Source organism: Pelophylax lessonae (assembly GCF_965119305.1).
Source record: "Pelophylax lessonae genome assembly, chromosome: 3".
Lineage (NCBI taxonomy): Eukaryota > Metazoa > Chordata > Amphibia > Anura > Ranidae > Pelophylax > Pelophylax lessonae.
The window spans coordinates 3,658,373-3,685,460 of NC_138770.1; the positions used below are offsets into that span (position 1 = coordinate 3,658,373).

The following is a 27,088-nucleotide window of genomic DNA, read 5'->3' on the forward strand; positions in this document are numbered from 1 at the left end:
AGATGTCATGGGATGTGCACATGGTACAGGAAATGTCACGGACTGCAGACATGGTACAGGAGATGATCAGAGGTTGCGGACATTGTACAGGTGCCTGAGGAGAATGGGGCAACTAGAACATGTTACACCCTGAACACTGGTGTAACATATTCTAAAATGTGAATTTATCATTTAAGCTGGTACACATGCACAGTTGTTTTTGTTCAGATTTCTGGTTCTTACATACACACAAGTGATGTGGATACAGGAATATTCAGGGGCATTGTATTCTGACAATCGGGTCCCCCACTGTCAGAATACACGGATTCGTGCAGCAGCCAACCGGCTGATTGAACAAGGTTTTCCAGCAGTCCTGTTCAACAGAAGCTGATCTAATGATAGGCTTCTAACAGGGGGAGCTACACTCTACACACTGAAATTCAGCGTTTCCCTGCTGAACTAGACAAATCTCAATGTATGTGTAGCCAGCTTTACCTTATTCCTTGCTCGTGTAGGCTCCCTCCAGTGCTGTGACTTGTCTCCTTCAGCTTCTATGTAAGTTACTGGCTGTGGTCACACTTCAGGCTCCCCATCATACTATACAGGGTTAATGTCCCTGTATGGTATGTGATGATGTCAGGACTTTGTGTGGAGGAAGAGAGCACTGGAGCTGGCTACTAAATGGAATAAGGTAAGAGCAAGAGGCTGTGTCTCCCCCTCCCCACACCTACACTGCAAGGGTGGACTTTATTTTTTACTTTCCTGGAGTTGGCTCTGTTATGCAATTACATTCATTGCTGTTTATATTTTGATTTTCTAATAGGTTAGGATTATGCCAGGATTTCTGAGGTGATACATAGATGTATTCCATATACATACTATATCTTATTATAAAAGATGTGTGTGTGAAATACATCTATGAATCACCCAGTATATCCCTAACCTATTCAAGGAAGTCTCTCTCTCTGTCTCTCTCTGTAAACCTGCAATGTAAGGTGCAGGGCAGGATTACAGACAGCATAGTACAGGGTGGAAGGCAGAGAAGGTCAGGACTCACGGGGAGAAGCTGAAAGCTGCCATCTGTCCTCTCAGATCTTCACTCAGGGAGAGGCAGAGTGTGCTGGGTGGGAAGCAGTGATTGGGGGCTGCTGTGTGACCTCTTCTAGCTCCGCCCACCTGTACCGGAGCTCTTACTGAGAAAGCCCCGACTCAGCCAGCTGACAAAAAGAGGTGTGACTGCACACCAAAGCAAATCACTCCGCCAGGCACCAGTTCTAATGGAGTGGGCGGCACCCGGCCGCTGCTCTTGTAAAAAAAAAACATCCCAGAGCAGCTCATAGCTGACAGCAGCCCCAAGGCAGCTGGCCTGCTGGGAAATTTCCCGCTATCCCGGCAGGCCAGTCCGGCCTTGGCTATACCCCTAGCTGCCAGGGGAAGAACTCCTCCAGTGAGGGCGGGAGCAAGGGAAAGGAAAGACAGGTTCTTGTGGTAGGGGACTCAATTATTAGAAGGACAGTGAGGGCAATCTGTCGAAAAGACGGTAGGTGACGAACTGTCTGTTGTTTACCGGGTGCTCGGGTTCGGCACATCACTGATCTGGTGGACAGATTATTGGGTGGGGCTGGTGAAGACCCAGCTGTCATGGTACACAATGGTACCAATGACAAAGTCAGAGAGAGATGGAGAGTCTTAAAAAACGATTTCAGGGACTTAGGAGCTAAGTTGAGGAGTAGGACCTCCAAGGTAGTATTTTCAGAAATACTGAAATAATGAGAGGCAGCGGGAGATTAGATAAGTAACAAGTGGCCGAGGAGCTGGTGTAGTAAGGAGGGCTTTGGGTTCCTGGAGAACTGGGCCGACTTCTCAATCGGCTACCGGCTCTTTAGCAGGAACAGATTGAACCTAAATGGGGAGGGTGCAACCGTACTAGAAGAGAAGATGGCCAACAAGTTAGAGGGGTTATTAAACTAGGTGATGGGGGAGGGTACAGATGTAGAATCAGCCAGCGGGAAGCAAGGTTCAGCGGGCACAAATGGGGACATTAGCGGTAGGCTGTTGAGAGTTCCTAAACCAAAGGTGGGTATGCGGAAAAAAATTGCAGGAGCAGGCTAAAAACAATATCAAACGAGGATATAGTATGAAACCGGTCAAAATTACGAGTTTTGTATACCAATGCTTGAAGCCTGGCCAACAAGATGGGAGAGTTGGAGCTGCTGATGTATGAGGAGAGCTTAGATTTTGTGGGGATTTCAGAGACTTGGTTTGACAGCTCTCATGATTGGCTGGCGACCATTCAGGGGTATTCCCTTTATCGCGGAGATAGAGAAGGTAAAAAAAGGGGAGGGGTATGTCTGTATATTAAGAACAGTGTACAGGTAAATATGAGGGATGATATTAATAATGGAGCTATGGACGAGGTAGAATCCCTATGGGTAGAACTTCAAAGGGAAGGCACTATGGGGAAAGTAATATTGAGTATGCTATAGGCCCCCCAACCAGAGGGAGGAGGGGGAGGTGGACCTCCTTTCACAGATTGGATTGGCAGCAAGGATGGGAAATGTCATTATAATGGGGGACTTTAATTATAATTTAATCCAGATATAGACTGGGCAGAAGGAACCGCACATTCATCCAAGACTCGGCTGTTCCTAAATGTTTTACAGGACAATTTCATGGGTCAAATGGTGAACGCACCGACAAGAAACAATGCGGTACTAGACCTACTGATTACCAACAATACAGACCTGATAACAGATATAGAAATACAGGGCAACTTAGGAAACAGTGACCATAGGTCAATTAGTTTCAGTATAAATCATAGTAATAGGAAAAACGAGGGTAATATAAGGACACTGAATTTCAAAAGAGCCAACTTCCCTAAACTGCGCTCTCTGCTAGAAAATATCAAATGGGATAGAACCCTGGGAACAAAGAACGCGGAGGAAAAATGGGAGTGCTTCAAGAGCATAATATTGGTATTCAGTACATGAGACAAGTTTCAGAGGTCCCACACCGCTGCCTCCCATCTCCTGAGATTGAATACTTTGTTAGTATGTGTTTATCAGATGATGGGGGGGTCTAGGTGGACCCTCCGTACTGCTCTCTCCTTTACAATAAAGTCTCCTCTTACCCGGTGATGTGAGGGGCGGCCGGTTCTCCATCATGACGTCCTTGTAGAGATCCTTGTGTCCTTCTAAATACTCCCACTCCTCCATGGAGAAATAGACAGTGACATCCTGACACCTTATAGGAACCTGACACACACAATGATACAGTCACCATCTAGACACATCCCTTGTCTGTTACTGGATAATGTCCCAGAATTCCCAGCACCGCTCACCTCTCCTGTCAGCAGCTCCATCATCTTCTTGGTGACTTCTAGAATCTTCTGCATGTTGTGTGTCTCAGGTTTTAGGGAGTCACATGGAGGCACTATGATGGTCATATGATCACCTGACTTCAGAAGAGGAAATCTCTGTATTAAGGAACCAATTGGAATATCATGTTAGAATCCCAAAATCCTCCTCACCTTTTCGATCAGGTCTGTATTTTATTAATAGAGATAAGAGTGATGTCACGCAACCTCCCAGAATCCTCCTCACCTCTCCGGTCAGCAGGTAGATGATCTCCAGGGTGAGGTTTAGTACCGTCTCAGTCATGTGACTCCGGTCCTCCTCCATCCTCATTGTTGTCATCATTTGATCTATACAGGTGTCCTTGTAGACGGATAACTTTGGGAAATGAAAGTAAGAATTATTTGGATGGTATTGGTCACACAATAATAGGATGGGGATGTGAGGTGGGTGGGGACTAGGAGGGTTTCTGTACATTTAAGGACTAATGCCCTCAACACATTTGGGAACACATTTAGTTTGGAATGTTTAGTGTTTTGTACATTTTCAAGGCCTGGGACCCTCTTGACCTGCCGAATCAGAAGTTCCCTTTTCTCTGTTTGCTTAGTTTGGTTTCTGTACTGGATTTGCTTAGTTTTAGATCTGGAAACAAGGAATGATAAATATGATTCTTCCTTTGACTTGTTTGCTCTGAGGCAGTGCTGTGAGGTCAATGTAGGGTCATCATGATGTCCAGAAAGGGCACCCAATAGGCCATGGAAGACCCAGAGTGGCCCTTCACACCAGTTGCCTTTGTATTTTCTTTGGAAAATCGCATAAACCATCAGAAATCCAAATGAATGCAGAGAATGTAGACCTCAAGGTGAATACTCTCCCATGACGGATGAATCATCAAAGAAAGGAAACAAAAGGCTCCACATAGTGTAAAACCATAAGCAAAGGGTATTTATTAAAAGTTCAGAACACTTACAGTGAAGTAGATAAAAAGCGCTTAAATCCGGATCAGTAAAAAGCATCGACAGGTAGTAGCATGGACAGAACTCAACCCAATGCATTTCATCTGCTTAGACATCGTCTGGGGTATGCTACTGTCAATGCTACTGCAGGTTTAATAGTGAATATGACCCCAAACAGGACAGATGACAAGTGACACCATTTACCTGTCAAGAGGAATTCACTTCCTGTATCTTGCCAAGATGGCACCCAGGCATGTGTTCCAAGCCTCGTTTTCACTACGAGGCTAGTTTATGTAAACAACAGAAATTCACTCCATACTCCAAGGCTCACTCTGAGTGCAAGGCCTGTATATGATAGTTGGACACTTCCTGTAAGTAGGGATAAGCTTCGAGTTTGAGTGGAACGTAAGTTCGACTCGAACATTGGCTGTTCGCTCGTTAGTCGAATGATGAATAAATTAGCTTCTTCGCAGGAACTTCGAGTTCCCGTCTTATCATGGACTCTGACCTCTGATTCCATCAAATTACCTGCTGGTCAAGGGAATGGAACCCTCAGCCATCTCAATTGCAAGCCTGATATTCTACCACCTACGCCACCGTTAAGCCTGCTTAAGATGAACACACTCTCCCTAACTTTTATCTCATCCACTGTGTGTAGGGTGAGATAGGAGTTAGTTAGGCAGGGAGAGTGTGATCAGCCTAAGCAGATCGCTTCTCGGCCTTTTGGCTAAGATCAAGTGTAGTATCGACTTTAGCCCTTAGGGGTGTCTCTGCTTTACGGCTAGGACGTTGAGAAACATTTGTATCTATCCAAGCCATTTGGTCCTTGTGGGGTACCCTCTGCTCGGCCTTGTAGGATCGTTGATTAAATTCAGCTTCACCTACTCGCTGCTATTGGGTTAGAGGCTTAGCCCCCACAAGGAACGAGATTGCGATCTTCCCTCCTCCCCCCCCCACTCTGCGCTACTACCTTCGGGCAGTAGGCGCACAAGGGCCTTTTTAAAGGCTGCAAAAGAGTGAAGACGCCGAGGAATAAGAAGGAAGCCGCCGAAGTTTTCCTGAAGCGACTACCGACGAACTCCTCCGTCATGGGGAAGAGCACCGGGAAGAAAAAGAATGTCCCCGCCACTTCTGCCAAGACTCCGGGAGAAGTCGCCTCAACCTCCACCCCCACCCCGGCCGCCACAAGCAAGCCGGGCTCAGCAAGGCCAACCAGGTCCGCAGACGGGCTTCCTACCCTGGAACCCTGGATGAGGCAGACAGTGGTGCTGCAACTGAAGGAGGTGGACGGAAGAGTTCCCGACATGACCCCGGAAATCTTCGGCAAGAAGATGATCCTCGAACAGGGGTTCAGCAAGGCGGAGACACTGTCCGTGCAGACCTTCATGAAAGGTATATTCTATATAACTTTTGTGTCTTTACAGGTCTGTAGAAGATACTGGGAGGCGGTGAAGAATTGTGGCCCGGAATCCCCTTTCCGCAACTTCGTTGCGAACACTCCCATTCAACGGGATGAAAGGCGGGTAACTGTGTCCATGAGGAACCCCCATACCCCAGGAAAAGACATCGCCACCTACCTCCAGAGGTTTTGCATCGTGGCCAAAGACCCAGTCCGAATCCTCGATGTCAACGGCTTCTGGACAGGTAAGTGGGCAGTTTCTTGCAGGTTAAGGAGAGAGCCTTCGGGGGATCTCCAACACCTGAAGTCCCACTTCTCTCTGGGAGCCTCCGCAGGACTCCTGTACTACGCAGACATGCCCCATATCTGCCACAGGTGTGGCAAGCATGGCCACGTAAGTATGGAATGTCAGGAACCTTCTTGCAGGTTCTGTCGGGTTGCAGGCCATGAGACCAAGGATTGCCCGAGGTCCAAGACCTGTAACCTCTGCAGATTGGCGGAGCACGTCTACAGAGACTGCCCCCAGAGATCCCGGTCCTACGCTGGAGCCCTGCTCAAGGGCAGAGCCCCAGACAGCGCTGGGAAAAAGAAGCCAGGGGAAAAGACTGCGAAGGAACCTCGGAAAGCCACTGGTGAGTCCCCCCCTCCCCAGGCCCCTACCACCTCCTCCGACCCATCCCTCCCCAACCCCCCTGAGTCGGAGGTGACCTCACCTGCCCCTGCCCCTCCCCCCTCCCAGCCCCCCCCCGCCCTGTCCTCCATGGAGGACTTCCCCACCCTGCCCACCGCCCCCCCCACCCCACCCCCCACCAGCAAAGGCCGAAAACGGAACCTAGACAGCCCGACAACTGAAGAACCCACCAAGCGGCCCACCGTGGCCCAGCAAGATGACAACGCTGGACTGGACCCAGTGGTGGAGGACCTCGAGGACCTTGAGTCTGCGGGGGAAGATGAAGGAGAAATGCAGGAAGGTAAGGATCTGGCTCCCCCAGAGACTGACCTCACCCAGGACCTGATGGACAGCATCCTCGAGGAGAACGGCCTGAACCAGGACACTGGACAGGCACAAGAGGCAGTGGAAGAACCACCCCCCCCTCAGGGGAGGTAAGTTCAGCCCACCTGCTAGCTAGCCCCTTTATCTCCTTTACATGATGGCAGAGATCTCCATCTTTTCCATTAATGTTAGGAGCATCAAGGATGCGTCTAGAAGACAGGTGGCGCTGACTTTTCTTTCCACTCAGCAGAGTGATGTCTACATGCTCCAGGAGTGTGCCCTACCCTTCTCGAGGAGGTACACTCATCTGTCCTCCCAGTGGACCCATGGTCCCTCCTACTGGTCTGGGGGTGTCGATTGTAAGTCTGCAGGGGTAGCCATTCTTGTCAGGGGTAGTCGTTTCACGCTTGACTCTGTCCATGAGCTCGTCTGTGGCCGTCTTTTGGTCATAGACGGCTCGTGGGCGGGAGAGCCAGTTAGGCTCATCAACGTGTACGCCTCCCCAGATAAGAATGAGCGACTGGAGCTTTTCCAGACCCTGCGGACCCAACTCGTCACCACCAGGGCAGTAGTAATCGGCGGTGATTTTAACTGTCCGATCGAGGAGGATGGGCGCAGCTCCAGCATGTACGCAAAGCTCGACACCACGTCTAGGCTGCTCAAGGAGATGATTGCGGAGGCCTCCTTGAAGGACGCCGTGGGATCCATAGGGAAAGGTTCCGTGAACTATTCGTGGTGCCGTCCTGATGGATCTGTGCGTTCTAGGATAGACTTCGTGCTCACCTCCAAGACAGTCAGACATCGCGGGTCCTCCATGGTCCCCTGCTTTTTCTCTGACCACAGGGCCATTCACTTTCGGGGTGACCTGGGCGAGGGCTTTGCCCCCGGCCCGGGCTCCTGGAAGCTGAATGGTACCCTGCTGGAAAATGAGGAACTGCTGGAGGAACTCAGGGAGGCCTACATTACCTGGAAGGAGGACAAAAGGTGCTTCAGAAAGGTAAGCGACTACTGGGAGTTTGTGAAAGTCAAGCTACGCAGCTTCTTTCAGGCAAGGGGACGCCAGCAAGTGTGTGCCAGGAAGAGGGAACTCAGGAGACTGCAACGTCAGTTGCAGTCCCTGCAGGACCTTCACCACTGTGGCTGGGACGTTAGGCAGGACCTGGAGGACACCAAGAAGAGCCTGAAAGGACACTTTGAGGAAGAATCCAGGCACCTCGTCTTCCGTTCCAAGGTGGAGAATCTTGAGAAAGGTGAGAAATGTAACTCTTTCTTTTTCAGGAAACTCCACTCAGGACACACTCCCTTGTCTGAGCTGCGGGATGAGACCGGAACACTCCAGAAGGGGAAGGAGGCTGTGATGCAAGTGGTCAGCGACTACTACACCAACCTCTACTCCCCGAAAGAAACAGATACGGCTGAGGCCGACAGGTTCTTGTCAGGTATCACTAACCAAATTGATCCTGCAGGTATGTCGGCAATCAACGCCCCCTTGGCGCTGGAGGAACTGCACACTGCCGTCAGATCCTTTAGGCAAGGCAGGACCCCGGGCTGCGACGGTCTCCCAGCGGAGCTCTATGTAGCGCTGTGGGATCTCGTTGGCCCGGACCTGCTCGAGCTGTACGAGGAGATGGTGGTGGAGGGCACAATGCCTCCGTCGCTGAGGGAGGGGATGATCACGATTTTGTATAAGCGTAAGGGGGAGAGAGGGGATCTGAAAAATTGGCGTCCCATCTCTCTCTTGAACGTGGACTACAAAATCCTCGCCAAGGTTCTGGCCAACAGGCTGAAATCTGTCATCGGACAGATCATCCACCCGGATCAGACTTGTGGCATTCCTGGTCGCAGGATTGCGGACAGCCTTGCGCTTGTCCGGGACACGGTCCAGTACATTCGAGGCCGCCGTGTGCACGCGGCCCTGGTCAGTCTTGACCAGGAAAAGGCCTTTGACCGTGTCTCCCATGAGTTTATGTGCAGAGCTCTGCGCAGGTTTGGTCTTGGGGACATGTTTTGTTCGTATGTGAATGTGATGTACAATGACATTTGTAGTACGGTGTTGGTGAATGGCTGGAAAACTGACCCTTTCCCTGTTCTCTCTGGGGTCAGACAAGGCTGCCCTCTCTCACCTCTGCTTTTTGTTTGCTGTATAGAGCTCTTTGCCGAATGCATCCGACGGAACCCAGAGATCAGAGGGATCACCGCACCGGGACCGGACAGAAGGGTTGTCAAGTGCTCACTCTACATGGACGACGTAACGGTGTTCTGTGCTGACCAGCGCTCCATCGACTCGCTCGTCCAGACCTGTGAGGACTTCGGCAAAGCTTCAGGGGCAAAAGTCAACTGCGGGAAGTCAGAGATCATGCTCTTCGGAAAGTGGTTCCTGCCTTCCTCTGCATCAATCCCTTTCAGCATCAAGGCGGACTTCATCAAAATTCTTGGAGTTTGGTTTGGAGCTGAGGGCGCAGCCCTGAAGTCTTGGGAGGAGAGACTGTCCAAGATGAGACAAAAGTTTGGACTATGGAGCCTCAGAGAACTCACCATCGAAGGGAAAACACTGGTACTCCGCAGCGAGACCCTCCCTGTGTTGCAGTACCTCGCCCAGGCCTGGCCCCCCCGGGTCAACACCTGCAAGGCCATCACCAGGGCGGTGTTCCACTTCATCTGGGGCTCCAAGATGGACAGAGTGAAGCGAGCAGTCATGTTCAAGGAACCCCTCAAGGGCGGTAAGGGCGTGCCCGACATCGCAACGTTACTGGGGGTGTTCTTTGCCTGCAACTGCATCCGCAGAACTCTGATTGACAGAACTTCGGACTCTGGAGGCAACTCCATGTCCCGTTTTTTCCTCCTGCCTCTCTGGAGGTCCCTTGGATGGGACAAATGGGACAGCTCCATCCCCTACAACTGGGACACTCCTTGGTACTACTTGGACACTTTCAAGTTCATCAAGGAGCTGGGGCTGCATGGAGTTAAGCCCGACTTGTGGAAGCCAAAAACTATCTACAAGTTGATCAGAGCATCGGACATTGCTGAGACTGTTCCAGGCCTCCCTTCAGCCACTTGCAAAGTGGTCTGGAGGAATGTTTCTTCAAAGAGACTCACCAACAGGCATAAAGATCTGGCGTGGATGGCTGTCCAGGGGGGTTTGCCACTCAGGACATTTATGCATGCCAGAAACTTGTGCAGATACAGGCACTGCCCCTTTTGTATCATCCACGAGGAAACGTCTTTTCACGTTTTCTGGGAGTGCTCATTTGCACAGAGCCTGTTGAGGGCCTTGGAACCTGAACTGAGAGACTTTGTTCCACAGACTGCCATCACACATTTTGCTGTGCTGAATGGACTTTTTCATGGAACTTTTTCCCAGGAGGACATTGACAACGCCTGGCGGGTGTTGTGTTGCTTTAAGGACGCTTTATGGTGCGCCAGAAAGCGCCTTATCCACCAGCGGGAGAGGATGTCCATTGAGGACTGTCGCAGACTGGTTCACAGTCTGCTCAGAGACTATAACCTGATGGATCTCATGGAGGAAGAGGAGGTCTGAAGATTTCCCCTTCCCCCACTCTCCCTTGCGTGTCTTTGTCCATTCAATAAAGCTTCGGGCCTGTGATTTCATTCCCCTCCCCTTACCCCTCTCTCCCACCCCCCATCACACCTGTTGCTTTTTTGAAATGTTTATTATTTGATATCGTTTAAGGAATGCAACGTATAGATAACGTATTTTTCAGTTTTCATGCTTTAGGGGTATTGCGGCGTCATGCATGATGTGATGGCACGGGGTATCCTTACTCCGCACAACACATCAGGCATCATACCGCAGAATGAATGTATGTGATTGAATGTATTTATTAGTATGACCGGAAATGTATTGTAATGTAGTGTATTTATGCGCTGCGTCGCAGTACAGGGGAGAATGTACCCCGACAAAAGTATTGTTTTTTGTATATCTTTTATGCAAAATAAAGATTACATTTTCAACAAAAAAAAAAAATTGGCTGTTCGCTCGTTAGTCGAATGATGAATAAATTAGCTTCTTCGCAGGAACTTCGAGTTCCCGTCTTATCATGGACTCTGACCTCTGATTCCATCAAATTACCTGCTGTTCAAGGGAATGGAACCCTCAGCCATCTCAATTGCAAGCCTGATATTCTACCACCTACGCCACCGTTAAGCCTGCTTAAGATGAACACACTCTCCCTAACTTTTATCTCATCCACTGTGTGTAGGGTGAGATAGGAGTTAGTTAGGCAGGGAGAGTGTGATCAGCCTAAGCATGCTTGATGGTGGCATAGCTGGTAGAATACCATGCTTGCAATTGTGAGGTTGGGGGTTCAAATCCCTTGGTATATATATCACTTGGTATATATACCTGAACCATACCAGGCCACATGCCATAAACATGGGGGGCGTGTGCTTTGGGGCAGGGGGGGCTCTGGCCACCCACCCCAAACCACCTTGCCACAATGTTGATGAGGACAGGGCTCTCTTACCAACAACCATGGGCTGTGGTTGTGAGGGTCTGCGGGGGGAGGCTTATTGGAAACCTGGAAGCCCCCTTTAACCACTTAAGCCCCAGAAGATTTTACCCCCTTCCTGACCAGTTCCTATTTTGCGATTCGGTTGTGCGTGAATTTAACAGACAATAGTGCGGTCGTGCAACGCTGTACCTAAACAAATTTGACGTCCTTTTTTTCCCACAAACAGAGCTTTCTTTTGGTGGTATTTGATCACCTGTGCTATTTTTGATCATGCGCTATAAACAAAAAAAGAGCGTCGATTTTGCAAAAATAACAGTATTTTTCACATTTTTTTTTATATGAAATTCCCCCTCCCAAAAAAATGTAAAAATCTAAATTATTTAACATTTTCGGCCAATTTGTTTTATGCTACATATGTTTGGTAAAAAAAAAAATCGCAAAAAGTGTATTTTGATTGGTTTGCGCAAAAGTTATCGCGTTTACTAACAAAGGGAAAGATTTTTGTCATTTTTGTTGTTTTTTTTAACGCGTAATGGCAGCGATCTGCGATTTTTTTTTTTTGCGGTACTGCAACATTGCAGAGGACATATCGGACCCTTGACTGACATTTTTGACACTTTTGGGGTTACCAGTGACATTTCTACAGTAATCAGTGCTATACATATGCACCTTTACTGTAAAATGACACTGGCAGTGAAGGGGTTAACTTTTTTTGAGAGGGAGGGGTTATGTGTGTCTAGGGGCATGATTCTAACTGTGATTGGCTGTGGCTTGAGGTGTAGGAACAGTGATCATAGTAGAACCGTATGATCACTATTCATACACAGGGGAGAATGACAGGCGGCTTGTTTACATTAGCCGCCTGCCTTTCTCCGTCAGCACCGACGATCGCCGAGTGACCGGCGGACATCGGGTCCACCGGTCACACGCGCAGGGGGAGTCCGTGACTACGCGGGGGCGCGCTTGCTCCCTAGACCCTCACAGGCTAGCGACGTAGTACTATATCGCTTTGCCTGTGAGGGGCTGACCGCCGTAGTAAATAGGCGTGCGGCGGTTGGCAAGTGGTTAATAAGGGGGCCCCCAGATAATGTCCCCCCCCCATGTAAATGGATATCGGATACATCTTACCCCTACCCATTCACCCAAAAAGTGTACAAAAAAATAAAGACAAAAGCCATTTTTGGAAAAGTCCATTATTAAAAAAAAATAAATAGTGTCCCCCGATGATCAGTCGCCCGTCCGCCCGAAAAATAGAATAAAAAAATAATAAATTACTGTTACTGACGTCATGTAATTTATTCACTGCACCTGAGCAGTGCATTGTGGGGCGGCTTGTTACTTCAGATCTCTATAAAAGAGCTGTCAAACTCAAAACAGCTCACAGCGTAGGAAACGTCCGGAGAAGCAGGAGCTTCTTTTTTTTTTTTCTATATATCGGGCTGGCGGGCGACTAATCATCGGGGGACACTATTTTTTTATTTTTATTTTTTACTAAAGGACTTTTCCAAAGCTGGCTTTCGTTTTTTCTTGTAAACTTTTTTGTGAGTGGGTTAAGGCTCACCCCCATCCTGGCCAGCCTGGCTTTGTGCTCAGATAAGGGTCTGGTATGGATTTTAGGGGGAACCTGATGCCGTTTTTTTTCTTTTTTAATTTTGGCAGGGTTCCACCTAAAATTCATGCCAGACCCGAGGGGCCTTGTATGGACCGGGGGTACCCCACTGCATTTTTTTCAGCAATACTGAAACCCCACGCCATTTTTTTTTTTACATTTTGACACCCCGAGGGGCCTGGTATGGATTTTGGGGGGTACCTCACGCTGTTTTTTGTTATCTGTAGTGCCGGGAGCAAGTTTAAATGATGTTTTTTCCTTTAGAAATGTCAGTATTGCTGCAGCAGGCTCCATAAATCGTACAGATGCGCCACTTTACAGGAACATTAAGGGGAACCCCAGGCACAATATTTAAAGGAATTTTTCATTTTCATTGTTTCACTTTAAGCATTATTAAAATCACTGCTCCTGTAAAAATCTATCCTTTTAAAACATTTTTTTACCATTGATTCATGTCCCCCAGGTCAGTGCCCAGGTCCCAACACCAATCTTCAGTGTAGTGGCTGGGGGAAGAAGGTTCTCATCGGCCTGTACCTTTAGCAGAGTAACAGCCCCAAAGCATCATGTTTCCACCTCCGTGCTTGACTGTAGGTATGGTGTTCTTAGGGTCATAGTCAGCATTTTTCTTCCTCCAAACACGGCAAGTCCCCTTCCTCAAGAAAGCACATGTTCAGTCATGCCAATGAACATCTAAATGATTCAATGAAGGATTGGGAGAAAGTGCTGTGGTCACATGAGACTAAAATTGAGCTCTTTGGCATTAACTAGACTAGACTTGCTGTGTTTGGAGGGCGAAAAATTCTGACTATGATAGTCTTACCAAGGGAAGGGGGATAAAAGAGGGACACCAGGAAATCAACTCAAAGCCCCTAGGTCGGGGTATGAGGATGTGAAATTGATATTGTGGAGTATAATACCTATAACCCGACGGTATATGACCTGTGAGCCAAGCAACTGGAACAAGAATCAAATAAAAAGAAAAGAGAAGTTGCAAATATGGCTCCAACAAGGGTAAGGTGTGTATAAAATTGGGTACTTTATTAAGGCAAAAAAATTGAACATATGAAAACCAACAACATCAAGGGTACATGATTAAAGGTGTGCTCATAGACATAAGGATAAAATCATGTAAACAGGGTCCTGTCTCATAAAAAACCACTGCTACGGATGACTAAGGCTCCACCCACCACCCCATCTACACACTGTGAGAAGTGGATAGATAAGAATCTGCCGTTGGGGATGTGGAGAGACCAGATGGGGTATTGGCTCCAAAAGGCTACCAGTGTAAGATGAACTCCCAGCTGTGGGCAATGTTGATCCAATGGCCAGACAGTGTAAGGGTTTTTTTGGCTTGTAGGCAAAAGGAGCCAACACTTGTAAATACTTGATGAATAATATTAACACCTACAGTAGATGTATGTTGCAGCTTGCGGCTCAACCACTATTCACTCTGGCATGCGGACATAAAGTTCCATTTATAGCACCAACACTTGAATATAGTCCTGTAAGGGCAAAATATGGCAAGAACACGGCAAAAGCACAGCAGCACAGCAGCAAGCAGCAGATTTTAGCAAAGCAAAAAAGCGTGAAGCAGTAAGCAACAGTATAGATGCATGTAGTCTGGCAAATGTTAAGTTCTCCAAGTCCGGGTCCCTATCTGGTCAATGCAGCCAAGGAGCTAATCATCACCTATAGCGGTGGATAAAGCAGTCCAGAATCAGTGAAAATATATCACAGGTTGATTCAGAATGTGTATGTCGGGACTCAGGACAGGTGCAGCCAGCAGCTGAAAGCAATGTTACAGGCAGTATGTCAGCAAACAAACAGGCGTTTTCTCACAATGAGCAGTCGGTTACTGACCGTAGGAGTCCTGTATATTTGTGTTCCATGCATCGGTATCCGAGCAGTCTGGAATCATCAAGCAACGGCCCTGCCATGGTGCCATTGGATCAACATTGCCCACAGCTGGGAGTTCATCTTACACTGGGAGCCTTTTGGAGCCAATACCCCATCTGGTCTCTCCACATCCCCAACGGCAGATTCTTATCTATCCACTTCTCACAGTGTGTAGATGGGGTGGTGGGTGGAGTCTAAGTCCTCCGTAGCAGTGTTTTTTTATGAGACAGGACCCTGTTTACATGATTTTATCCTTATGTCTATGAGCACACCTTTAATCATGTACCCTTGATGTTGTTGGTTTTCATATGTTCAATTTTTTTGCCTCAATAAAGTACCCAATTTTATACACACCTTACCCTTGTTGGAGCCACATTTGCAACTTCTCTTTTCTTTTTATTTGAATTCTGACTATGACCCTAAAAACACCATCCCTACAGTCCAGCACATAGGTGGATACATGATGCTTTGGGGCTGTTTCTCTGCTAAAGGTACAGACTGACTTTCCCCCAGCCAAAACACTGAAGATGTGAGGATGGGTCATGGATGGGTCTTCCAACATGACAATGACCCAACACATACCGCCAAGTCGACAAAGGAGTGTCTCAAGAAGAAGCACATTAACCACTTCCCGCTATTGTTCTGGGACGCCATCATATGATGGTGCACCAGAACAGCCTCCCTCGCGCACTCACCGGAGCACGCAGTGCGGCGATCGGGGCCATGCCGTGTAGCTAGGACACAGCACGACCCCGATTTTGGTAAAGAGCCAATGACTTGGCTCTTTATCCATGTGATCAGCTATGTCCAATCACAGCTGGTCACATGTAAATGTGGAAGTGCCGTTTATCGTCTCTCCTCGCCTCACACTGTCAGAGTGTGTGGCGAGGAGAGCCGATCCGTGGCTCCTCCTCAAAGGGGAACCTAGAAAAGGTAATCAGGACACAGATCTGATCATCAGTGCCCTGATTACAGAAAAGCTCAAAAACAGTGTCCACAGTACCCACCATCAGTGCCCACAGTGCACACCATCAGTGCCCACAGTGCCCACAATCAGTGCCCATAGTGTTGCCAGTCAGTGCCTGCTCATCTGTACTACCCACCAGTGTCCCTCGGTGCTGCCCGCCAGTGCCCATCAGTGCTGCCTGTCAGTGCTCATCAGTGCCACCTCTCATTGCCCATCAGTGCGGCATATTAGTACCTCCTCATCAGTGCCACCTCATCAGGGCCCATAAGTGCCACCTCATCAGTGCCCATAAGTTACACCTCATCTGTGTCCATCAATGCAGCCTATCAGTGCCCATCAGTGCCGCCTCATCAGTGCACATAAGTGAAGGAGAAAAATGATTTATTTTCAAAATATACTAACAGAAAATAAGAAAAACTTTTTTTTTTTTCAAAATTTTCCGTCTTTTTTCTTTTCTTTTTTTGTAAGAAATAAAAAACCCAGCAGTGATTAAATACCACCAAAAGAAAGATCTATTTGTGTGAAAAAAATGATAAAAATGTCATACAGTGTAGCATGACTGCGCAATTGTCATTCAAAGTTTGACAGCGCTGAAAGCTAAAATTGGCCTGGGCAGGAAGGGGGTAAAAGTGCACTGTATTGAAGTAGTTAAGGTCATGGAGTGGCTTAATCAATCTCCAGACCTTAATCCTATAGAACATTTATGGGAGGAGCTGAAACTTCGAGTTGCCAAGAGACAACCAAGAAAGGGTTTTAGAGAAGATCTGTAATGAAGAGAAGACCAAAATCCCTCCCAAGATGTGTGCAAACCTGGTCACCAAATACAAGAAACGTCTTAAGTGCTTGCCAACAAGGGTTTCTTCACAAAGTATTAACTCATGTTTTGCATGGGGATCAAATACTTATTTTACTCACTGAACTGCAACCTAATTTATAGAATTTGCATCATGTGGTTTTTCTAGATTTTTGGTTGATATTCTGTCTGATAAAAAATGATGGACCCTTCATTTCTTTGTATTTGGGCAAACTTACACAATACGCAGGGATCAAATCAATATTTTCCCCACTGTATGGGGGTGGCTGCTGCTGGCTGTCATCCAGGGCAGGTACTGCTGGCTGGTACTGCTATTGGGTACTGCTGGCTGGTACTACTGTCTGGTACTGCCGGCCTTTACTGCTGGTGGGTACTGTTGGCTGGTACCACTGGCTGGTACAACTGACTGGTTCTGCTGGCTGGTACTACTGTCATGTACTGCCAGCCTTTACTGTTGGCTGGTACTACTGGTGGGTACTGCTGATGGGTACTACTGGCTGATACAACGGATGGGTACTGCTGGCTGGTACTACTGTTGGGTACTGCCAGCCTTTACTGCTGGCTGATACTGCTGGTGGGTACTGCTGGCTGATACTACTGGCGGGTACTGCTAGTGGGTACTACTGGCTGGTACAACTGACAAGTACTGCTGGCTGGTACTACTGGCTGGCACTGCTGGCTTGTACTACTGGCGGGTACTGCTGGCCTTTACTGATGTCTAGTTCTGCTGGCTGGTACTACTGGCTGGTACAGCTAGCAGGTACAACTGGCTGGTACTGCTGGTGGGTACCACTGGGGAGTACCATTGGCTGGTACTACTGGTGGGTGCTGCTGGCTGGTACTGCTGAATGGTACTGCTGGTGGGTACTGCTGGCTGGTACTGCTTGGGGGTACTGCTGGGTGGTACTACTAGCTGGTACAGCTGGGGGGTACTGCTGGCTGGTATTGCTGGCTGATACTGCTGGCTGGTACTACTGGCTAGTACTGCTGGCTGTTAGTGCTGGCTGATACTGCTGGTGGGTACTGCTTGCTGGTACTACTGGCTGGTACTGCTGGGGGGTACTGCTGGCTGGTACCACTGGCTGATACTGCTGACTGCTAGTGCTGGTGAGTACTTCTGGTTGGTACTACTGGTGGCTGCTGTCCCAGATCGTGGGTTCCTGACCAGTGGCGGCTGGTTCTCAAAATTTTGGGGGGGGGGGTGCAAACAGAAAAATGTAATAGGCACTGTAAAAACTTGCGTGACTTTGAGGTCACAAAAGTGTGAAAGGGGCCTTCAGTAATTAAGGTATAGCATGCCCCCTTTCAATGCAGAGAGACCAGCGTGCCCCCTTTAATGCAGAGATGCCAGCATGCCCCCTTTCAATGCAGAGATACCAGCCTGCCCCCTTTCAATGCACAGAGACCAGCATGCCCCCTTTCAATGCACAGAGACCAGCGTGCCCCCTTTCAATGCACAGAGACCAGCACGCCCCCTTTCAATGCACAGAGACCAGCGTGCCCCCTTTCAATGCGCAGAGATCATCGTGCCCCCTTTTAATGCAGAGATGCCAGCGTGCCCCCTTTCAATGCAGAGATGCCAGCGTGCCCCCTTTCAATGCAGAGATGCCAGCGTGCCCCCTTTCAATGCAGAGATGCCATTATGCCCCCTTTCAATGCAGAGATGCCAGCATTCCCCCTTTCAATGCAGAGATGCCAGCATTCCCCCTTTCAATGCAGAGATGCCATTATGCCCCCTTTCAATGCGTGACCAGCGTAAGCGTGTCTCCCCCGTGTGAGACCAGTGCACTTACCTCAGCCTTGCTGACAGTGTTCGGTCTCTTCTAGAACGTCCTCCGCTCCTCTGCTCCAGTGACTTTGGGCAGCCTCAGTGGTCAGCGCTCCTCCATGGACTCGGTGCGGGAGGTGTTGGGCTCCTGCCCCCCCCCCCCGGTGTGGTAAAGTCTGGCATGCAGAGGGAGGTGAACCGGGACTGGTCGGGCTCGGTGTCCAGCGGCAGCTCGCGGCTTCTTTAGTTCCCCGGCGTGGCGGCTTCCCCTCCTGCCTCCTCTCCAGCCAATGGCATTGGGTTTGCTGTTCGGCCAATCAGGAAGCGTGTATCGGACCAACTTCCTGATTGGCCAGGAGGAGGATCTGCGTGACAATAGTGAATTCTATTCGCTATTGTCACACAATGGGTGGGCTGGGGGCACACTGCTCTGCGCCCCTGGTCCACCCTTTCCTTAAGCCTATTAAAGCCTCTGGCTCTAATCAGGTGATTAAAAAAAAAAGCCCATTGAACTCCATGCGTGCAGTGCCCCGCATGTAGATTAGGGGGCCGGATGCATGGATAGGGGGGGAGGCGCCCCTGCACCCCCAACACGCCGGCCGCCACTGTTCCTGCGACCCTCCATCCCTGATCATAAGTGTGACAGGAGCTGAAAGAGAGAACAGAGCCGATGCTTCCGGTATTGCTCCTATCACAGGTGGAGTACATTTGGTATCACTCTGCCTGTGACAGGAGCCCGCACTATACAGGAAGCATCGGCTCTGTTTCCTCTAGTGCCGGCTCCGTTCTTCACATTGATGCTTGGAGATGGTGGGTCGGGAACCCCCTTTCTGGGCTTACCACCCCACCATCCCAGAGCAGGAGGTGGTGGGCCACATCAGAGTGTGCCGCAAGTCACATGTGGCACTCTGGCCAGCGGATGGGCACCCCTGCTATACAGTATACATCATCCATTTATACACTATCTTTATGGAGACTACACAATATACAGACTTCTGGTCTATGGTATCAGTGGGGGGATATTATACACAGGGACATATAGAATGATACAGACTCTCCTCCTCTCTATACAGTATACATCATCCATTTATACACTATCTATATGGAGACTACACAATATACAGACTTCTGGTCTATGGTATCAGTGGGGTGATATTATACACAGGGACATATAGAATGATACAGACTCTCCTCCTCTCTATACAGTATACATCATCCATTTATACACTATCTATATGGAGACTACACAATATACAGACTTCTGGTCTATGTGGAATTGGAGTGCTGTGAGCAGTGAGCGGAGTTCCCATTTCCTGTCGGCTCTCAGAATATGGAACTCTGCTTTGTTTAGAGCAGTCAGAAGAATGATTGGTGGGGTCTCACCTTGTTAGATCTGTCCATATATCCTCCAATCAGATTGTTTGTACTTCCCGACAATGAAGAGACCTGAAAATAGTTCTAGAAAGGTGAAAAGTCCAATCACAGAAGATTCTGGAAGATAAAACCTGGAACCACGGCACCAAGAGAGTCCAACTTCTTCTACTGTATGACGGTTGAATGTGGGTGAATAAAAAGTTAATGTAAACTTACTTACAATGGTTTCCTAACGCAGGAAGAGGAGGAGGGGGAGGGGGATTTCTTCTACTTCCTCTATCGGAGTCTGCTCTGCCTTCAGTCACTTCTTACACAACTCATTGCTCGGAGCTTCCAACTTCCTCTTTATATACAGAGATCAGAGAAAGTCTAATCCTTCCTCTGGCTGGGTATATGGGGGGGGGGGGGGGGGGTATATTTGGAGCCATATGATTGGGGATTTTTGAGGGGTCAATATATTGGTATTCAGAGGAATCAGAAAAAGTCTAAAAATTGTTTTATTTAGAATTCCAATAAAACCTCATTATATAAGAATGAAAAGACGCTCCATCAGAAACACTCCTCAGACTTTGATGTGATAATCCATCGTCTCCATGTATACATCCCCCATACACAGACTGTCTGGTGGGATTCCTAATCTGGGGAGACCTAAACCACCGGTTATCTACCACAGATTCCACCACCAGATTGTACAGACAGACGATGGACAGACCTTCACCTTTCACAGTAGAATTCTCTTCTTCAGACGTGAAGGATCTACAGTTCTATAACTCTATAGAGTTGGGCAAGCAGTTTGGCCCAAGCCTGAGTTCGGGCCGAACATTGGCTGTTCACTTGTTGGACGAACACCCGAATTGTTGGGGCATTTGTTCAATCCCGCCGAATGACCACAATGCACTTTGGATGCTTTGGAAGCCTTGATTGGCTGAAGCAATAAAAGAAAAAAACATTTCATTGGTCATGGGACTTTACACGAGGCAGCTCACTTGTTGAAGTACACACAATTGACAATTTATCAGAAATTGATCATTGTTGGACATTCCATGATTACAAAAATAAAAAGTATATAAAGTAAATCAATTTCCAAATAAAACAGATACGTATATTAAAAGGAGCTGACATATACGGGGTTCATACATAGATGGAACTAAATCCATATTATGATGGTACATAATAGTATATACATAAGGGGATATATGATTAGTATATAGTATGGCATAGCAAACACAATATCCTGGCATCCATAGGACTCAATGCATTTGGTGGATTCCTGTCCACTTCATCAGGAGTTTGATGCAAAGAAGATATCTAGAAATGTAGGTAGATGTTATACTAGAAAAAAATACTTCCAAAAAAGGGAAGGAAAAAAGGTATTATTACTTTCAGATCAGCTAAGGATAGCACCCAGCCTCTGGGGGAAAATTAAGGCGTCATCATACGTCTATCCTGGGGCTGAGGTTGGATAGGCCCATGCTGGCCAAAGGGGGAACAAGCTGAGGGTAGGCCAGATTGGTAAGATGCAACTTCCAAAAAATGTGAGTTGTAAAAAAATAACCAAGACAATTCTAGTCCACGCTGATCTAAGGGAAAGTGTATGGGTGCATATCAGGGAATGATACGTGTATATAAAAAGATATAATATATGTATATATATTCAATGTGAGTATTAGTATTGGTGTAGGGAGTAATAGATCCAAGAGACTTAAAAATGGGCCTTTGCTGTTGGTGGTGCCTGAATACCGTAACCTCTCGCAGCTACTCTTGCTAGGTGCAGGAACGAGACCTGCTGGTAAGAATTCCATACAAATTTGAAATCGCATGTACTTGTCATACAGGTGCCAAAAATTGGGCCTTTGCTGTTGGTGGTGCCTGAACACCTTAACCAACCCCTCACAGTTACTCTTGCTGGTCGCAGGAACGGGACCTTCTGGTAAGAATTCCATACAAATTTGAAATTGCATGTACTATACAGGTGCCAAAAATTGGGCCTTTGGTGTTGGTGGTGCCTGAACACTGTAACCCCTCACAGGTACTCTTGCTGGGTGCAGGAACAGTAAACAGTAATGTGCACCTTCCTGCTGACCGCTCTGTCCAACGAGGCCAAAACACTACCTTCCACATGATGGTAGAGAGCCGGAACGACCTTACGCAAAAAGAAATGCCTTTTTGGTACCTGCTACTGTGGTGCAGCACATTCCACTAATTTGTGAAAGGGAGCAGAGTCTACCACATGAAAAGGCAGCTTGCAGTGCTAGCATTGTAATGCTAGCAATTTGGCCAAGCTAGCTTTAAGACGCTGAGCATGTAGATGGTTGGGACAGTATTTCTTTCTATGGTTCAGCAACTGGGGTAGTGAAATTTGCCTGCTGCTCAAATCAAGCAGTTGTGTACTGCTAGCAGATTGGGTGCAAGTCTCTGTGGCACTCATTGCTATACCATCATCCCTCTCAATGCTGGTATTTGAGAAGTCATGAGGTATAGTAGGGTTAGAGATCACAGTTGAGGAGCAAGGTGATGTATGCTTGTTTTGACCTTGTGGCTCTTTCAGGTGCTGTTGCCAACGAACTGCATGGCAGGTCGTCATATGCCTTGTCAAGCATGTGATGCCTAAGCGGCTGGTGTTCTGGCCATGCTTGATCCGCTTCAGACAGATGTTACAAACAGCAACGCTGCGGTCTACTGCACATGTGCTGAAAAAAACCCCACACTAATGAACTTTTTGAAGTCTGCGAGGAGTTTGCAGCACCCTGCACCTGTGGAGCTCTATGCTGTGACGTAATAGGTTGGCTTCTCCTATGGCGGCCCCTGGAGCACATCCTGCCTCATTGGAGTTGCACCTCCTCCTCCCCTCACTTTCCTCCTCTATCCGGTCAGGCACCCAAGTACAGACAGTGACCTCATCATCTCCTCCCTCCTCGTCACTGGAGCAAACTTGGCAGTATGCTGCAGCTGTGGGAACATGACTGCTAGTCTCCTGTCTGTCATTGTCACTCCCTCTCTCTAGGCTCATGTTATTCCTTTTTTTGGGAGTCATCTATACCCCCTGAGACATATGGGATTTTTCTCGTATAACACCTACCTACATTTCTAGATATCTTCTTTGCATCAAACTCCTGATGAAGTGGACAGGGATCCACCAAATGCATTGAGTCCTATGGATGCCAAGATATTTTGTTTGCTATGCCATACTATATACGCAGTGTTTCTCAACTTCGGTCCTCAGGGCACACTAACAGGCCAGGTTTGAAAGAAAACTGAAATACATCGCAGGTGATATCATTTGATGCTCAGTGATTGCAGTAATCTAGTCTGCATCTCCCCAAGGTAATACTTAAAATCTGGCCTGCTAGTGGGTCCTGAGGACAGGAGGTTAAGAAACATTGCTATATACTAATCTGTATAATTGCGATATACTGTATCCCCTTATGTACTGTATATACTATTATGTCCAGAGAAGGGCAACAAAAATAATTAGGGGAATGGAGGACATCAGCTATGAGGAAAGACTACAAGCACTGAACCTATTCTCTCTGGAGAAGAGACGATTGAGGGGGGATATGATATCAATGTACAAATACTGTACTGGCGACCCTAGCATATGGAAAAACCTATTCAGAGAAAGGGAATACAATAAGACACGTGGCCTCTCACTAAAACTAGAGGAAAGGCGGTTTAACCTTAAAATACGCAGGGGGATCTTCACTGTGAGAGCAGTAAGGATGTGGAATTCTCTTCCGCAAACAGTGGTATCAGCAGGGAGCATTGATAGATTCATAAAACTATTAGATGGGCACCTTAGAGACCACAACATACAGGGGTATACAATGTACGGTTAACAGCAAACACACACACACATCATGGGTTGAACTGGATGGACTGATGTCTTTTTTAAACCTCACTAACTATGTAACTATGTACCATCATAATATGAATTTTGTTCCATCTAAGTATGAACCCTGTATATGGCAGCTCCTTTTAATACATGTGTAGCCCTGCCCCCTTGGGGGTGGCTTGTTGCATGGGCGTCCTCGTCACCTCTTACACCCTGAACCTGCTCCAACCCATCTGACACTATCAGTTCTGTCATGGTAAATAATGGAGACCACAAAGGTTGCAGTGAATAAACAATTTACTGCTCTTTTGGCTTTTGAAGTAAAATCAAAGTATTCAAACAAAATAACACAATTGTTGCAGAGGAGAGAATTCTCAACCAAGGATTTAGGCCTTTAAGCTCAGCAGATCCAGAACACAGGCCACACATACATACACAACTAAATGTGTATGTATGCTAAGAGGATTGTGTTCAGCAACAGTTAACAATGCTTTAACTAACGAATGTGGTTAGAGAGTGACGGCAGATAAAAGTTACTATACTCAATAACTTAAATGCAAAGTAAACAGTATAATGATATAACATCAACTAGCAGAGTGCACTCTGTATTCTAACAGGGACCTCCTTTAAGATGAATTGCAAGCGTCTCCTGGAGAGTGAGGCCTCACTTATCTTCACCGGCAAGGAATCCCACAATCCAAGGAAAGTATTTGTAATCCAACAAAGGAAGGGAGGTCGAACAATATTCCCAAAGGTAATAGCAGTTGTAATCCACAGAGAGGCAAGTGCAGTTTATCCTGTGAGTCACAACAGGTTAACAGCCTTGAACTGAATTAAGGGCTTAAGGCCTGGTTCACCCACCTCGCAGTATATTTGTATCTGCAGTGTCCAGTGGTTTGATTGAGTGTCAGTATAGCCTTAATCAAAGTACACAATCTGTTTGCCCTTCCCAGAATAAGTCTAGGTCTGTAGTGTAAGAGAGATGTAGGTACTGGATGTCTCTCACCCAAACCGGGAGATCCGCTTCCCTCTGTGACCAGGCCCCGCTCTCATCAGCGTCTCCGTCTGCCTGTCAGCAACCTCCCGCTCGGCCACGCCATCGCTGGCTTCACTCCGGTGTCCGCCACTAGGCCTCGGTCTAAGTCCCTGCGATCCGCAGCAGCTCTTCCCCTTCTTTCCAGCGTGCTGTCCTCGAGGCAAGAGAGCGAAGCAAAGTCCCACCTCCCTTTATATAGCCACTTGCAGCAAGCTCCGTGCATCCTGTTGCTCCCTGGGAGAAGGATCCCTCTGTCTCAGTAGTCTATGATCCTGGCTCCTCCCAGACTACATCTCCCATAATGCCAAAGTCACTGTCTTGCAGAACTTTAATAATAATAACAATGGGAACAATACTAGCCGTGCGACCCGGCTACACATGTATCTGTTATAATTGAAGATTGATTTACTTTATATACTTTTTATTTTTGTAATCATGGAATGTCCAACAATGATCAATTTTTTATAAATTGTCAGTTGTGTGTACTTCATCAAGTGACCTGCCTCATTTAAAGTCCCATGACCAATGAAATGTTTTTTTCTTTTATTGATTCAACCAATCAGGGCTTCCAAAGCACTGTGCGGTGGCGCAGTGTATTGTGGTCATTCGGCGGGCCGAACAAATGGTCAAATGCCCCAACAATTCGGGTGTTCGTCGAACAAATGAACAAACAATGTTAGGCCCAAACTCATGTTCGGGCCAAACCATTCGCCCAACTCTAATCAGGAGTTATAGAACTGTAGATCCTCCATCTCAGTCTGAAGAAGAGAAATCTTCTGTGAAAGGTGGAGGTCCGTCCATCGTCTGTCTGTACAATCTGTTGGTGGAATCTGTGGTAGATAACCGGTGGTTTAGGTCTCCCAAGATTAGGAATCCCAGCAGACAGTCTGTGTATGGGGGATGTATACATGGAGACGATGGATTATCACATCAAAGTCTGAGGAGTGTTTCTGATGGAGCGTCTTTTCATTCTTATATAATGAGGTTTTATTGGAAATCTAAATAAAATACATTTTTAGGCTTTTCTAATTCCTCTGAATACCAATATATTAACCCCTCAAAAATCCTCCAATCATATTGTTCCAAATCCCCCCCCCCCCCCCCATACACCCAGCCTGAGGAAGGATTAGACTTGTTCTGATCTCTGTATATAAAGAGGAAGTTGGAAGCTCCGAGCAATGAGTTGTGTAAGAAGTGACTGAAGGCAGAGCAGACTCCGATAGAGGAAGTAGAAGACATCCCCCTCCCCCTCCTCCTCTTCCTGCTTTATTAAACCATTGTAAGTAGATTCAGATTAACTTTTTATTCACACACATTCCATCTTCATACAGTAGAAGAAGTTGGACTCTCTTGGTGCCGTGGTTCCAGGTTTTATCTTCCAGAATCTTCTGTGATTGGACTCTTCACCTTTCTAGAACTATTTTCAGGTCTCTTCATTGTCGGGAAGTAGAAACAATCTGATTGGAGGATATATGGACAGATCTAACAAGGTGAGACCCCACCAATCATTCTTCTGACTGCTCTAAACAAAGCAGAGTTCCATATTCTGAGAGCCGGCAGGAAATGCTTACAGCACTCCAATTCCACATAGACCAGAAGTCTGTATATTGTGTAGTCTCCATATAGATAGTCAGTGTCATCTTAAGAGCCTTGTAGGCCCCCGAAGCAATGCAGTGCACTGGGGCCCCGCCTACACAATCACCCACAAGAATAAAAATGCAAATTATCGATAAGGCAATATTTATTGGTACCTCCAACAAAATCAGTGTTTAAACATTAACACAACGTTTGGACAATATAAGGATGTACAGGACAGATATAGGATAGCACACAGAGGATGGCACACAGAGGATGGCATACAAAGGATGTACATGGCACACAGAGGATGGCACATAGAGGATGTACATGGCACACAGAGGATGTACATGGCAGGTAAAGGATGGCACAGACAGAGGATGTATATGGCAGGTATAGGCTGGCACACCGAGGATGGCATACAAAGGACGTACATGGCACACAGAGGATGGCACATAGAGGATGTACATGGCACACAGAGGATGTACATGGCAGGTAAAGGATGGCACAGACAGAGGATGTATATGGCAGGTATAGGCTGGCACACAGAGGATGTACATTGCAAGTATAGGATGGCACACAGAGGATGTACATGGCAGGTAAAGGATGGCACAGACAGAGGATGTATATGGCAGGTATAGGCTGGCACACAGAGGATGTACATTGCAAGTATAGGATGGCACACAGAGGATGTACATGGCAGGTAAAGGATGGCACCGACAGAGGATGTATATGGCAGGTATAGGCTGGCACACAGAGGATGTACATTGCAAGTATAGGATGGCACACAGAGGATGTACATGGCAGGTAAAGGATGGCACAGACAGAGGATGTACATGGCAGGTATAGGCTGGCGCACAGAGGATGTACATGGCAAGTATAGGATGGCACACAGAGGATGTACATGGCAGGTAAAGGATGGCACAGACAGAGGATGTACATGGCAGGTATAGGATGGCACAGACAGAGGATGTACATGGCAAGTATAGGATGGCACACAAAGGATGTACATGGCAGGTAAAGGATGGCACACAGAGGATGTACATGGCAAGTATAGGATGGCA

At 47.4% G+C, this 27,088-nt stretch overlaps 4 protein-coding genes across 4 annotated transcripts in view; 2 read left to right on the plus strand and 2 right to left on the minus strand.

The window, feature by feature from the left end:
• LOC309549117 (uncharacterized protein) overlaps positions 1 to 27,088 on the plus strand; it is a 4,285,597-nt gene that overhangs the window by 3,059,689 nt on the left and 1,198,820 nt on the right.
• The window catches only part of LOC309549120 (uncharacterized protein), a gene marked incomplete at its 3' end in the record, with an annotated part of 1,495,124 nt that overhangs the window by 404,930 nt on the left and 1,063,106 nt on the right, over positions 1 to 27,088 (minus strand). The gene's annotated exons all lie outside the window — the stretch shown is intronic.
• The window catches only part of LOC309549128 (gastrula zinc finger protein XlCGF53.1-like), a 437,528-nt gene that overhangs the window by 51,890 nt on the left and 358,550 nt on the right, over positions 1 to 27,088 (minus strand). The window contains exons 2-3 of the mRNA XM_082249164.1: positions 3,582 to 3,710; positions 3,110 to 3,454 (exon numbers count right to left, since the gene is read on the minus strand). Of these exons, the coding sequence (XP_082105290.1) occupies positions 3,224 to 3,454; positions 3,582 to 3,677 (327 nt within the window). The 5' untranslated portion in view covers positions 3,678 to 3,710 and the 3' untranslated portion in view covers positions 3,110 to 3,223. The remainder of the gene's footprint in view (positions 1 to 3,109; positions 3,455 to 3,581; positions 3,711 to 27,088) is intronic.
• Positions 4,168 to 19,954, plus strand: LOC309548695 (uncharacterized protein; the record flags this gene model as incomplete). Its single annotated transcript, XM_082248655.1, has 4 exons — positions 4,168 to 4,194; positions 7,613 to 7,931; positions 8,829 to 9,235; positions 19,820 to 19,954. 4 exons carry the CDS (start codon positions 4,168 to 4,170, stop codon positions 19,952 to 19,954), a joined length of 888 nt encoding a protein of 295 aa, XP_082104781.1.